Source organism: Equus caballus, chromosome 22 (assembly GCF_041296265.1).
Source record: "Equus caballus isolate H_3958 breed thoroughbred chromosome 22, TB-T2T, whole genome shotgun sequence".
Lineage (NCBI taxonomy): Eukaryota > Metazoa > Chordata > Mammalia > Perissodactyla > Equidae > Equus > Equus caballus.
Genome location: NC_091705.1, coordinates 47,332,017 through 47,345,392, shown reverse-complemented (window position 1 = coordinate 47,345,392; position 13,376 = coordinate 47,332,017). Strand labels below are relative to the sequence as shown.

The 13,376-nt window shown below is 41.1% G+C and overlaps 1 protein-coding gene across 4 annotated transcripts in view; it reads right to left on the bottom strand.

Moving 5' to 3' along the window:
* Nucleotides 1–13,376, bottom strand: part of CDH26 (cadherin 26) — a 48,636-nt gene that overhangs the window by 15,452 nt on the left and 19,808 nt on the right. For all 4 annotated transcript variants that reach the window (XM_023626850.2, XM_070247421.1, XM_023626851.2 and 1 more), the window contains exons 6-11: nt 11,997–12,163; nt 11,671–11,799; nt 9,796–9,981; nt 8,267–8,535; nt 1,363–1,505; nt 473–712 (exon numbers count right to left, since the gene is read on the bottom strand). In XM_023626850.2, coding sequence (XP_023482618.2) covers nt 473–712; nt 1,363–1,505; nt 8,267–8,535; nt 9,796–9,981; nt 11,671–11,799; nt 11,997–12,163 — 1,134 coding nt within the window. The remainder of the gene's footprint in view (nt 1–472; nt 713–1,362; nt 1,506–8,266; nt 8,536–9,795; nt 9,982–11,670; nt 11,800–11,996; nt 12,164–13,376) is intronic.

The window sequence follows — 13,376 nt, the reverse complement described above, 5'->3', positions numbered from 1 at the left end:
CCCCAATTTTCCTTTGGAAGAGCCCACACTTCCTGAACTCTCAGCCCATGTGGGTCAGGAGAGGCTAAGCCCAGATCCCTACTAGGTCCAGGTATGGGCTGAGAACCAGCCAATCAACACAGCTGCCCTCTCGACCCCCACTCAGAGCGATGGGCAGGCAGGTGACCCAAGCCATGAAGTGATATAAATCTTGCCAGGTGCCAGGGTGAGTCCAGGGACTCCCAGCAGCCTCCCTGCTGCCCCCAGAGAAGAGCCTGCCTGAAAGGGAAGTTCCCAGAGAAAGGCAGAGCCAAGACCTGGATGGGCTTCCAGGGCTGTCCTTTGAGCACTCAGACCCAGCTCTTCTGGGACACAGGCTTGCCTGGCTTCCTTCTCAGTTACAGAAGCCAATAAATTCTTTTTTGCCTAAGTCTGTTTGAGACTAGGTTCTTTCATTTTCAACCCTTTATCCCTGGCCAACACAAATACTTACCCTGCTGTTCCCCCAATTTCCATGTGTCTCTTGCATTTCCCTCGGTATCATCCAACTCAAAGGTAAAGGGGTCCGAGTAGGGCTGCAGGTCACCGTCCTCGGCCTCGATGATGAGGGGCTTGCTCACTGCAGACTCACAGACCTCCACGTATTGAGAACGGGGATGGAGAGTCGGGGCATTGTCATTGATGTCTGACAGGAAAAGCATCAGGGTCCCCGTGCCCGTCTGTGGCGGGAGGCCTTGTAAGGGGGGAATTCCAGGAAGGATTACTTATCACTTAACGAGCCTGCTCCATGCATACAGCCCCCAGGAAGAAGAGTTCTCTCAACCTCTGAGGAAAGGGACCATTCCACTGAAACACTGACACTTTCCCTTTCAAAGTCATAAGCTTTATGTAGGTGCTTGATCTGTTTTCCTGCTTTTTTGAAAATTCAGAGTATCTGGGTAGGGTAAGTTAACAAAACGCTTGCCACATCAAATCATGTGTAGAACCAGGTAGAATGTAGAGTCATCAAATAAATTAAAACGTCAATTATGCCAGGTGTTAAGAAGGGGTGGGGCAGGAGGGAAACGGGTGTGATGTGGGGTGGAGATGTCCTGCATCCTGACTGTGTCCCTGTCAATGGCCTGCTGGTAATAAGCACTATGGCTTTGCAAGGTATTACCGCTGGGGCACACTGGGCAACAGGTACTCAGGATCCCACTGTATTATGTCTTCAAACAATCTAATACACAATACAATACAAAAATAATCACCAGTACGGATGCACAGTGATAAAGAAGTTTATTTTATATTTTTCCCAGTTGTGCTGAAAGACTCTCATTGGTGTTATTTTTTCTCAGGAAGCAATAAAACACATTTTCCCCCCAACTTTGGATAAATACTTACCATCATCAACAGCATGAACGATGATTATGTAAAAACTATTATTTACATAAGGGGATTCTCGGTCAATTTCCTTCCTGGTGATAACTGCTCCTGAGCGCTCATCTACAGTGACCCAGTTTGCTGGATCATGAACCAGTTTATACCTTGTCAAAGGAAACACAGACAATTTTTAAAATTAAAAAGTTATGTCAAAAGACAAGTCAAAAAATATGCCAGCAGAGACAATTCCTATCACAAGTGATGTGGGAAATTCTAAGAAGAATTGAGTTAGGAGTGCTCGTGAATTTGATGAAGGCACAGGGATGTCCTTCAGCCTGCAGATTCCATTAAGGTATCAAACCGATATTCACTGACTACTAAGTGCCCAGTCCTTGTGGGCTTGCACATAACTTTGTTCAACTGAGGGAAGCATTTCATCCTGGAAAAGACCCAAACTTCAGTTGTCTGTAGGGGCTCATAGCTTAAGATTAAGACCAATCTGCCCTTGTGCCAAAAGCATAGGACTTTACTACCCATGGAGCCCAAAAGATTCACATAAGGGTAATCCAGTCAGTCCAAGTGGTCTTCTACATCCCCCACCACCTGTGTGCTCCTGGTGCCATTTTAATATTTCAATAGGTGGGCATGCCAAGCCCTCTGGAATTCCCCAATACCTGTTGAATCAGATGGCATCCACTGAAACTATTTTGGGCTGCCAAGGACAGCTGCATGCTGGGGGACCCACAGTAGGAAACTTCTGTACCCAGAGGCCAACAACAGAAAAGGTGCAGGCCCCCCGAAAGGGCCAGAGAAGGGAAGCTACCCATGCCATCTCTTCCTCCTTGGGAAAGGCTGTGGAAAAGGTCAGCATCTATCCCTCTCTGATATTCTGATATTCAATGGGTCATGGTTTTTGAAGGGATTGAAGCTTTTCCATGCACCGCTTCAACTCAGAGCAAATGCCAGAAGTTCCTTGGAAGCCTTAATGTTTATAAATCAGGGGTAGAAACTTAGAGTTCACCTGTGGATCATCTCAGGCCAGAAGACAGCCTCTCTCAGCAAGTGCATGCATGAGAGGTAACTCCACTGAACGCAGATGGAGCCAAGCACACTAGACAAACCCTGCTCACTAGGTCATGTCTCAACTCAAGGACACTCAACTCACCCCTTAGAAAAGGCAATATTTGAGGCTGAAGTTGGCAGAAGTTCATGACTTCAGTGAAATCCAAACATTCACTGAGATGTACTTATGAGCCAACCATACTCAAGGGACAAGAATACAGCAATAAACAAGATACGGGCTCTACACCAGTGTTCTCAAAGTGCGGTCCATGGACCAGCAGCATCAGCAACACCTGGGAACTTGTTAGAAATGCAAATCTCAGTCCCTACCCAGACCTCAGAGTCAGAAACCCCAGGGGTGAGGCCCAGCAAGGTGCACTTCGACAAGCCCTGACGGCGATTCTGTTTCATGCTGTAGTTTGACAACCACTGCTTACAGCCTCTTGAACTCAGCATGCACCTGCATGGACCTGTGCAGGTCTGTGAACTCTTGGTTAGCTGCCCACAGTGAGAAATAGCAAAAATTGAGAGCAAATGTTGGGAAATTTTTATAGTCATTGGCATTGCTTTGACCCCCAAGCACATAATCATTTTTCTAATAATTCGTTTTTTTATATTTTATAAAATTATCACTCTGCAGTGAATTGGAAATTAAAAGAAACAAAATCTGGTTCTCCCCGGTGTATAAGTGGATAAGTGGAGAAGCGTTGCTCTAAGGAAGAATCTCAAACTCAAATTCCCACAGGGGTCAAGTTGTTGCCAAAAATGAGCAAAGCTGGCCAGATGGGGAATGGGGACAAATGCTGAGCTTGCCCTCTCCAAGGGACAGAACACACAGCCCCTACTATACCCCAGATGATCATGGCCCCATGGGACACAGATCCAATGATGCCAAATCTTCCTGTTTTTCAAGAACATCCAGATAATTGAGGTTGTTAGCATAATCTCCTGATTTTTAGATTCTGGCGACTATATTATCTTATTTTATTGTGGTAAAATACACATAACATGAAATTTATCATCTTGACTATTTTAAGTGTACAGCTCAGTGGTATTAAATACGTTCACATTGCTGTACAACCGTCACCACCATCCATCTCCATAGCCCTTTTCATCTTGTAAAACTGAAACTCTCTGCCTATTAAACACCAACTCTGCATTCTCCACTCCCCCAGGCCCGGGCACCCACCATTCTACTTTGAATCTGTCTCCATGATTTTGACTACTCTAAGTACCTCATATAAGGAATAATATAGTATTTGTCTTTTTGCGACCAGCATATTTCACTTAGGGTAACGTCCTCAAGGTTTGTCACGTTGTAGCATATTGCAAAATGTCCTTCCTTTTTAAGGCTGAATAATATTCTATTACATGTATATACAACATTTTGCTTATCCATTCATCCCTCACGGACACTTGGTTTGCTTCCACATTTTAACTATTGTGAATAAGGAAGCTATGAACATGGGTGTACAAATATCTCTTCAAGACCTTGTTTTCAATTCTTTTGGGTATATACCCCAGAGTGGAATTGCTGGATCATATGGTAATCCCGTTTTAAATTTTTTGAGGAACCTGCATACTGTTTTCCATAGCAGCTGTACCATTTTACATTCCCACCAACAGAATACAAGTGTTCCAATGCCTCCACATCCCAGCCAACACTCGCTGCTTTCTGGTTTCTTTGATAGTAGCCATCCTAATGGGTGTGAGGTGGTATCTCACTATAGTTCTGATTTGCATTTCCCTAATGATTAATGATGTTAGACATCTTTTCATGTACTTATTGTCCATTTGTATATCTTCTTGGGAGAAATGTGTATTGAAATCCTTTGTCCATTTTTAAATCAGGTTGCTTTTTGTTGTTGTTTTTGAGTTTTAGAAGTCCTCTATAAATTCTAGGTATTAATCTGTTAGGGATATGATTTGAAGATATTTTCTCCCATTCTGTGGGCTGCCTTTGTACTCTGTGGATAGTGTTTTTGATGCATAAAATGTTTTAATTTTCGTGAAATCCAATTTGACTATTTTTTCTTTTGTTCTGTACACTTTTGATGTCAAATCCAAGAAATCCTTGCCAAGTCCTGTGATGTAAAGCTTTTGTCCTATGTTTTCTTCTAAGAGTTTTGTTGTCTTAGGTTTTACATTTAGGTCCTTGATCCATTTGGAGTTAATTTTTGTATGTGGTGCGAGGTGGCTTGTTTCTGTCTTTGGAGTTCGAATGAGTCTTTGTGGACAGCATATAGTTGGATCACACGCTTTTATGCATTCTGCCAAGTTTTGTCCTTTGATTGCAGAGTTCAATCCATGTACATATAAAGTAATTGCTGATAAGGAGGGACTTCCAGCTGTCATTGTGCTATTGCTTTTCTATATGCCCTTTTTTGTCCCTCATTTCCTACATTACTTCCTTCTTTTGGTTTAGTTAGGTTTTCGCGGTTAAATGTTTGCATTATTTTCTATTTCCTTTTGTGTATATTCTATAGCTATTTTCTTTGTGGTTACCATGGGGATTGCATTTCACATCCTAAAGTTATAACACTCTAATATGCATTTATACCAGCCTACTTTCAATAACATACAAAAACTCTGCTCCTTTACAGCTCTGTTCCCACCTCTTTCAGTTGTGGATGTCACAAAATTACATCTTTATAAATTGTGTGCCCAGAAACATAAACTAGTAATTCTTTCAAATGCATTAGTCTCCTAAATCATATAGAAAACAAGATTTGGAGTTACAAACCAAAGTTACAGGAATACTAGCCTTTACACTCATAACTGTTTTTTTCTCTAAATATTTTAGTCTCTGAAATCGTATACAAAACAAACAAAAATACAGTTACAAACCACTCTTACAATAATACTAGTTTTTATAATTGCCCAGGTATTTACCTTCATTGAGATCTTTATTCCTCTATAGAGCTTCAAGTTACTGTCTAGCGTCTTTGCTTTTTACCTTGCAGCATTCCTTTGAGCATTATTTCCAGGGCATGTCTAGTGGTCACAAACTCCCTCAAGTTTTGTTTATCTGAGAATATCTTAATATCTCCCTCACTTTCAAAGGAGGGTTTTGCCAGATAGAGGATTCTTGGTTGACAGTGTTTTTCCTTTTAGCACTTTGAATATATCAGTGTACTGCCTCCTGGGCTCCAAAGTTTCTGATGACAAAACTGCTGATAATCTTATTGAGGATAGCTTGGCTATGATGATTCACTTCCCTCTCATTGATTTCGAGATTCTCTCTTTGTGCTTGACTTTTGAAAGTTTGATTGCAATGTATCTCAGTGTGTATCTTTGAGTTCATCTTACTTGGAGTTCTTTGAGCTTCTTGGATGTTTATATTCATGTCTTTCATCAAATTTGGGAAGTGTCCAGCCATTATGTCTTCAAATATTCTCTCTGCCCCTGTCTCTCTCTGTTCTCCTTATGAGACTCCCATGATGTGTATTTTGGTCTGCTTGATGGTGTCCCACAGGTCCCTAAGGTTTTGTTCACTTTTCTTCAATCTTTTTTATTTCTGTTCCTCACCCTTGATAGTTTCCATTGTTCTATCTTCAAGTTCACTGATCCTTTCTTCTGCCTACTTAAATCTGCCTTTAAATCCCTCGAGTGAGATTTTCATTTCAGTTATTGCACCTTTAGCTCCAAAATGTCTTTCTGCTTTCTTTTTGGGTTGTCTATCTTATCAATATTTCCATTTTGTTCATACATCAGTTTTCTTGACTTTCTCCACATCTTCCTTTAGTTCTTTAAGCATCTGTAAGGCATTTGTTTTAAGTGTCTTTCAATTGTCTACTAGATCTGCCATTTGTTCTTATTCAGGGACAGTTTCTGTGTATTTATTTTGTCCTTTAAATGGGCCATTCTTTCCTGTTTCTTTATATGTCTTGTGATTTTTTTCTGAATGCTAGACATTTGGATCCAATAATGTAGTAACTCAGGAAATCAGGGTCTCCTCCTTCTCCAACGTTTGCTGTTTTCTCTTATTGTTTTTGTTTATATTTGTCATTTTTTTTTGATTGTTGTAGGTTTTCTCAGTACCAAGGATCAGACTGAGGTGAAAACTTAATGTTTTCTCAGATCTTTTCCTGCCTTTCCCTGGGCATGCATGGTCACTTTCTAATTTTCCCCATATATGCAGTTGTTTTTGAATGTCCTAGTCTGTAATGGTTGGCTCCTGCAAGAGGGGAAATGTGAAAATGAAGAAGAGGGAAAGAAGGCATTGGTCCTTTAAACTCCCTGGAAGTTGTTTCAACTGGAGGGGGAGGGGCTTGCAACAATGGAGGGGAGGTGAAGAACAAGGGCTTCTCGCCTCTTTGCACCTCTGTGACCAGAAGGAGCAATAAGAACACAGATCCAACATATTTGGAGGACAGGGTCCTTTTTGCCCACCCTGGTTCCCACAAGCTGTGCGCAAACTACTTCAGGAATACGCGCACGGCTGCCTGCCACATGGCTGGAGGTGGGGGATGGGTAGCTGCTGGTGTGCTAAGAGCTGAAATTGACTAAAATTAACCTCAATTTGCCTTCTGAGTCTTCCCTGGAAGTCACAAGCCTTCAACAGACTCCAGAGTTCCAAAATAGGTACATCAGAAAGGTTCTGCCAGTGCAGTTGTTCTCTGGGTGGGGAGACAGATTCCTGGTGCTTTCCACTCTGCCATCTCCCTCCGAATTATGGCAACTTTATTTTTAAAAACAAAACACTAAGCAATCCAAGTATTTTGTTTTTAAAAATAGAATTGTCATAGGAGCTGGCCGAGTGGCATACTGGTTAGGTTCACACATTCTGCTTTGGCAGCCTGGAGTTTGCAGGTTCAGATTCCGGGTGCAGACCTGCACACTGCTCATCAGGCCATGCTGTGGCATTGTCCCATATACAAAATATAGGAAGACTAGCAGAGATGTTAGCTCAGTGCCAATCTTCCTCAAGCAAAAAGAGGAAGATTGGCAACAGATATTAGCTCAGGGCCTATCTTCCTCACCAAAAACAAAATAGAGTTGTCATAGTCAATCTTCCTGGGGAATATGGCAACTTTATTTTTAAAAACACTAAGCAACCCAAGTGTTCATTGACAGATGAAAGAATTAACAAAATATGGTATATACTTACAGTGAAATATTATTCAGCTTTAAAAAGGAAGGAAATTCTGACGTTCTATAACATAGATGAAACTTGAGGACATTATGCTTAATTAAATAAGCCAGTCACAAAAAATACAAACACTGATTCCACTTATATGAAATACCTAGAGTAGTCAAACTCATAGAGACAGAAAGGAGAATAGTGATGGCCAGGGGCTGGAGGTGGAGGAGAATAGGGGGTTATTATTTAATGGGTATAGAGTTTCTGTTTTACAAGATGAAAGAGTTCTGGAGATGGATGGTGGTGAACTTTGCACAACAATTTGAATGTCCTTAATGCCACTGAATTGTACACTTGCAAATGGTTAAAATAATAAACTTTATGTATGTATATTTTACCACAGTTAAAAAAATTTAAAAAAAAACTTCTGTTGTTCAGAAGCCAGAGGGCTGCCAGTTTACAAACTTTGCTAAAGAGGGAGCTAGAAACACACAACAAATTGTTTTAATACAAGAAAAAGACTATAAAAGAGATACCTCCTAAGTGCAGAGGGAAACGAGCAGGTAAATTCCACCTGGAGGGGTCAGAGACTGCTACAGAAGGAAGGCATTGAACCTGGGCCAATGGGCTTCCTCCTGGTGGCTTCTGGTATTTTCATAACTGAGATCTGAGACAAACTCAACCTCTTGAGCACATCAAAGGAGCTACTTTTCCAACAGGAATCCTCTTGAGTATGTGGCTAATTCTGCTTAAACAACCCTTCCCCTTCCCTCTTCTCACCTTATCTGACTGGCAGTTTTGTCTGGATCCAGAGCATTAAAAGTTCCCAACTGAATTCCAGGCTTGGCACCATCGACTTCACTGACGATGAAGCTCCCAGGGTGAAAGGTTGGCGGGTCGTTGGCGTCCATCACCTGCACACTCACGGTGGCACTTGCCGCTGCCTTCCTTGGCTTCAGAATCTTGCCCCCCTCACAGGAGAAGAGCAGCTCTTCATTTTCCACGACAACGACAAGGCTTCGCACTGGGTGGGTTTCATAATCCAAAGGCTGTGAACCCCGGAGAGAGGACCTCATTAGTACCTGCTCTCCTCTGGCCAGCGGAAGCTCAGCAGGGATCACTGCAGACTGAGAGCCTTTGGCTTTTGCACTTCATTTATTATTTACACTGTCTTTGATAATGATCAAAAGACAGTCGTCAGCCCATTTTCAAATCATTTATGGAGTTCTTTTTTTTTCCTCCCCCTCTCCTGGTTGAAAAGAGCCACCATCCATCAGAGGGTAATGAAAAATGCAACAAAAACCATAACCTAATGAAACATTAATGTGACAACCCTGCTGCAAAAAAATCAGGGGCGCTTAGGGAAATACGGATATTGATGATCATAGTTACTCAGGGTACAAAGTGCTCAGTGACTTAAAAGAATCGAAAAGCTCGGAATATTTGGAAAATTCAACCCGAGGTGTGTAGTGTAGCATATTCACGGAGACTTGCTATGGTCACAGCCAATTGGCATCACCAATCGGAGCTTGTTACATGGACAGGTAGAAACTCTTGCCCCACCCCAGACCTGCTAACTCAGGTCGGCCTTTGAACTTGATCCCCAGGTTGACTCACCTGCACTTCACCAGAGTCTCCGGTCATTCTAGAGTCTAGCTGAGAACCATTAATACTAAAGACACTGGAGTCAGACTGCCCCAGTCAGAACCCCTACCCCAGCTGTGTGACTTCATGAAAATGACCATCCTCACCGGGCTTTGGTTTCCTTATCAGTAAAATGAGGTAATGATACTTTCCTGTAGGGGAAACTCTCCATTAGGCATAGCAGGCAAAGTGCCAGGGTCCCACAATACTTTTAGGGGCCTGCACAAATGTTCTAATTTCTTTTAAACTCAGAAGGAAAACAATGAACTCTTAGGGTTAGAGAAAATGTTTTAAATATTTTCATCACATCAGAACAAAAGAAACATTTTAGGGCCTATGTAAATCTATTAAATTTCGTCTAAAACAAAAAAGACCTAAATGTTGAAATACTTAATGTCATGGTAAAAATAATTTTTAATATTGATATTATTTTGGTGGGAGGAGCCACAAAGGCAAAAGGGCCAAGGGCCCAAGGCAGAAGTCATGACGCAGCCCTGCTTTCCTCACAGGGTGCCGAGGGGACTCATGTCACACTGCAGGCAATGTGTTCAGCACGCAGTAAGCATTCACTGACACCAGCTCCTGTTTTGTCATTAGGAATCCTACAGAACGGGACCTCAACATCCATGACCAATTGGCAGGCACGCATTCTGTTATGGCTGTACCTTGATAACATTTAAAATCCCTTCATTGGTCTCAGGGTCAGTCAAAATGTCAAAATGTCCCTCTTCGTTGCCATTCACTATGTGGAATTTTGCTCTCCAAGCTGATGTAAGCGGCGTGTCACCATCTTGGACCAGGAGACGCAACACACCCTGGCTGGGTTGGCCTTCAGAAATCTGAATCTCATACTGAGAGAGGCAATCGTCATTTCCACGTCACGGAGATAAAGAAACACAATTTAAAAAGAAAGCAAAAGAGAGAGAAAATGTCCGCCTTTAGCACAACAGTCTGGATATTTCTCTTGCTACTGAACTTGACCTCAAGGGATTGGAAAGTCTGCCTGATTGCAGAACAGGCATCAGTAACAAACCTCTTGTCCCTTCTTCCTGAGCCCTCGCGTCCACAACTGAATGGCTTTAAAAGTAATCTTCACTCCAACCCAATGCACTGATGTTCTAAGAATTTTAAAAATAATAATACACATCCTAGTTTATGCTACCGAAAAAATCTTCTCCTAAAATAGAACTCTTATGGTTATTTAGATTAAGGTGATCATTTTTCTGACACATATAGATCTTTAAAATAGCTTCTTATTCAATACTTTCCGTGACAAGATAATTTCTCTGGATAAGCACATCAAAATAACAGCGTATATTTCTTCCAGCCTACTTTTGAAAGCACGGCCAGAGAAGGACTTTGGAACAAGGCTCAAACATAATAAATAGTATTTTTCAGTTATTCTGTATCGTTTGGTGAGGTGCTTTCATGGAAAACATTTCAGCTTTGGTTTATACAATTAAAAATTTTCTTTTAAATGATGCTTTTAAAAACTAATTGTTTGCAGCATTTACTTATTCAATAAAGACTACTACCTACCAAGTTCCGTATTAGGTGCTGTGAACAAGACAGGCAAAAATCCCATCCCTAGGGAGTTGATGACTGAGTGTGTGTACGTCAAGGGGGTGAGCTGGGAATTTAACTAGGTTGTCAGGAAGGGCCTCATTGAGGGAGATCAGGAGAAAGACAGAAAGGCAATGGATATTTTTCCTTAAAAAATTCATATGGAATACCAAAAAAAAAAACCAAAAACTGGAGGCAGATCCCAAGCAGCGTTTACTTTCTCTGTTAGCAACCTTGCCTATCTTAAGTGGTGAGGTATTTCCACACCAGCCTTACACAGTGGATTTCAACACTTTCTTCAAGTCTGGGGACCTTGCAGCATGCGAAATCCTATGTGGAACTCTGATACATAAATCAGGGGAGCTGAGGAAGGCAAGCCCAGAGCCCACCTGCCCATCTTCCCTGCGTCAGAGCCCTGAAGTTTGTGTGAAAAGCTCAGCTCTAGACTTCTCACCCAGCGGTGATTCTGCCTCCCAGGGGACATTTGGCAATATTTGGGTGTCACAACTGGTGGATACTACTGGCATCTAGTGGGTAGAGGTCAGGGATGGTACTAAACATCCTGTAATACACTGGGCAGCCTCCTCCCCCAAACAAAGGATTTCCATCCCCAAACGTCAACAGTGCAGAAGCTGAGAAACCCTGCTGTGGATGAGCATGAATTCTCTGCAGGGTGCCTAGGCTGCAGGGTCCTCATCTGTCAACTAGACATCAGGGGGTAGTTCCAACAATTAAAAATGAAATAATTCGTGTAAAAGTTCTTAGCACAGTTTCTGGCACAAAGTAGTAAAACACGTGAGCTCACGTGACTGTTCTCAAATGATTCGATACCATTCTTGTCAACTTCTTGATTCTAGTTTAAGTTATTTTGAGAATTACAGGTGTGTGGGGTGACACGGGGATCCCCTCATCGAAACCGCCTCTGGGACATGGGGGCCATTTGTGTCAGGACTTGAATTTGAGCCCAGGTGCCTTACGTTCTCTTGGGCAAATGTGGGCATGCGGTTGTTGCCTTCTTGCACGTTGACATGAACCGTGGCCGTGGATGACAGCTGTGGTTCTCCGTAATCCCTCGCTCCGATCACTAGCGTAAACCGAGGAGCAGTCTATGTGGGGAAAGAAACAGAAGTCAAGCCCTTCAAATACAGAACAGGGAAATATTAATACAGAAATGCTCCATTTTACCAATTTCATTAATAAGTCTAGACACAGAGGGCTTCTCACTGCCAACGTACACCCCAAGTCTGGGGCTCAGAGATGGAGAACACATTTCATTTTTTTGAAATAAGAAAATCCACATAACCTCATAATCTAAGCATCCTGAGAGTCGTATTTCTCCACTATAACGTTCAATCCGGAAGCCACTTTCTTTCAGTACCGGTGTTTGAGAAACAAGGAAATAAAAGACTTGAGAATTTGGAGTATTTTCTTGATCCAAATCAACTGTTGACATCTGAAAAATAGGTTGACCTGGAAAGAATTTTTTCAAGTGTTACTATTGGCCACAGGCAGCCTATCAAACCAGCAGGAGGGTGTTTCTTTGCTAAGTGGCATTGGGGCATACACCAGAATGGATTAAACATTGAAATACATACTAGACAAAATAAAGAGGAATATTTAAATAGTCGTAAGGTCAAGAGGACTCTTCTAATCATGACTGCAAACGCAGCAGACTTAAAGGACAAACTTGAGAGATCAGATAGATTTTTAAAGGTGTGGCAAAAACTATGGACGAAATTCAAAAGGAAAAGACAAACCAGGAAAACATATTTGAAATATAGATGGCAGACACAGATATTCTTAATATAGAATGAGGAGGTTAAAATCAAGGGGAAAAATGACAAACATACAAACAGAAATGGACAAAGAAAGAAAGAAGTAACTGGCAATAGGAATAGAAATGACCAAGAAACCTATAAAAATGTTCAAGCTCTTAATAATCACAGATGAACAATACGCCGGGGACTCTCACATGTTGCTGGCAGATGAATAAATTCTAACACTTAAATTGTGTGTGCAATTGGAACTAGCAATTCTACTTCTCTGAATTTAGGTAAGTAAATAACGCTTGAATGGGGCACATATTTAGCTAAATTATGTTCACTGAAGCGTATTTTACGGTAATGACAAAATGTGGCAACAAAACATAAATGTCCAACAATGGGAGATTAGTTAAATACCTTAAAGCACATCCCTAAAATAAAATATTATGCAATATGATACTGTAAGAGAATACTGTTGCATTACAAAGAGTAAAACTTTTTTTAAAAAAGAAAATTCATAAATATACACTTGTAAAAAAGCATGCCCATATATTTGTAAATATTTTGTATATACACGTACATTTTGTACTCTGATAAAGATGAAAAAAGTTTGTAGATATACAAATATGTATATGTAACTATACATAAAAATCTGTGAGTATATACACATATGTAAAGATAACATACAGTTTGTGTATACACACACATATAAAATGCAAAGAAAAATATTGAAAGCATATTAACTAAAACATTGATGGTACTTATCTTTAATTGGTAATATTAAAGATGCTTTCTATTTCAGTCTTTTTATTTCTTGGAATTTTTCCAAGTTATCCAAATGCTATTTTGCAAAGTGAACAATGCTTTTTTGTTATTAAAATAGATGCTCATTCTAGTAAGAGTGGTTTGGATCTAAAGAC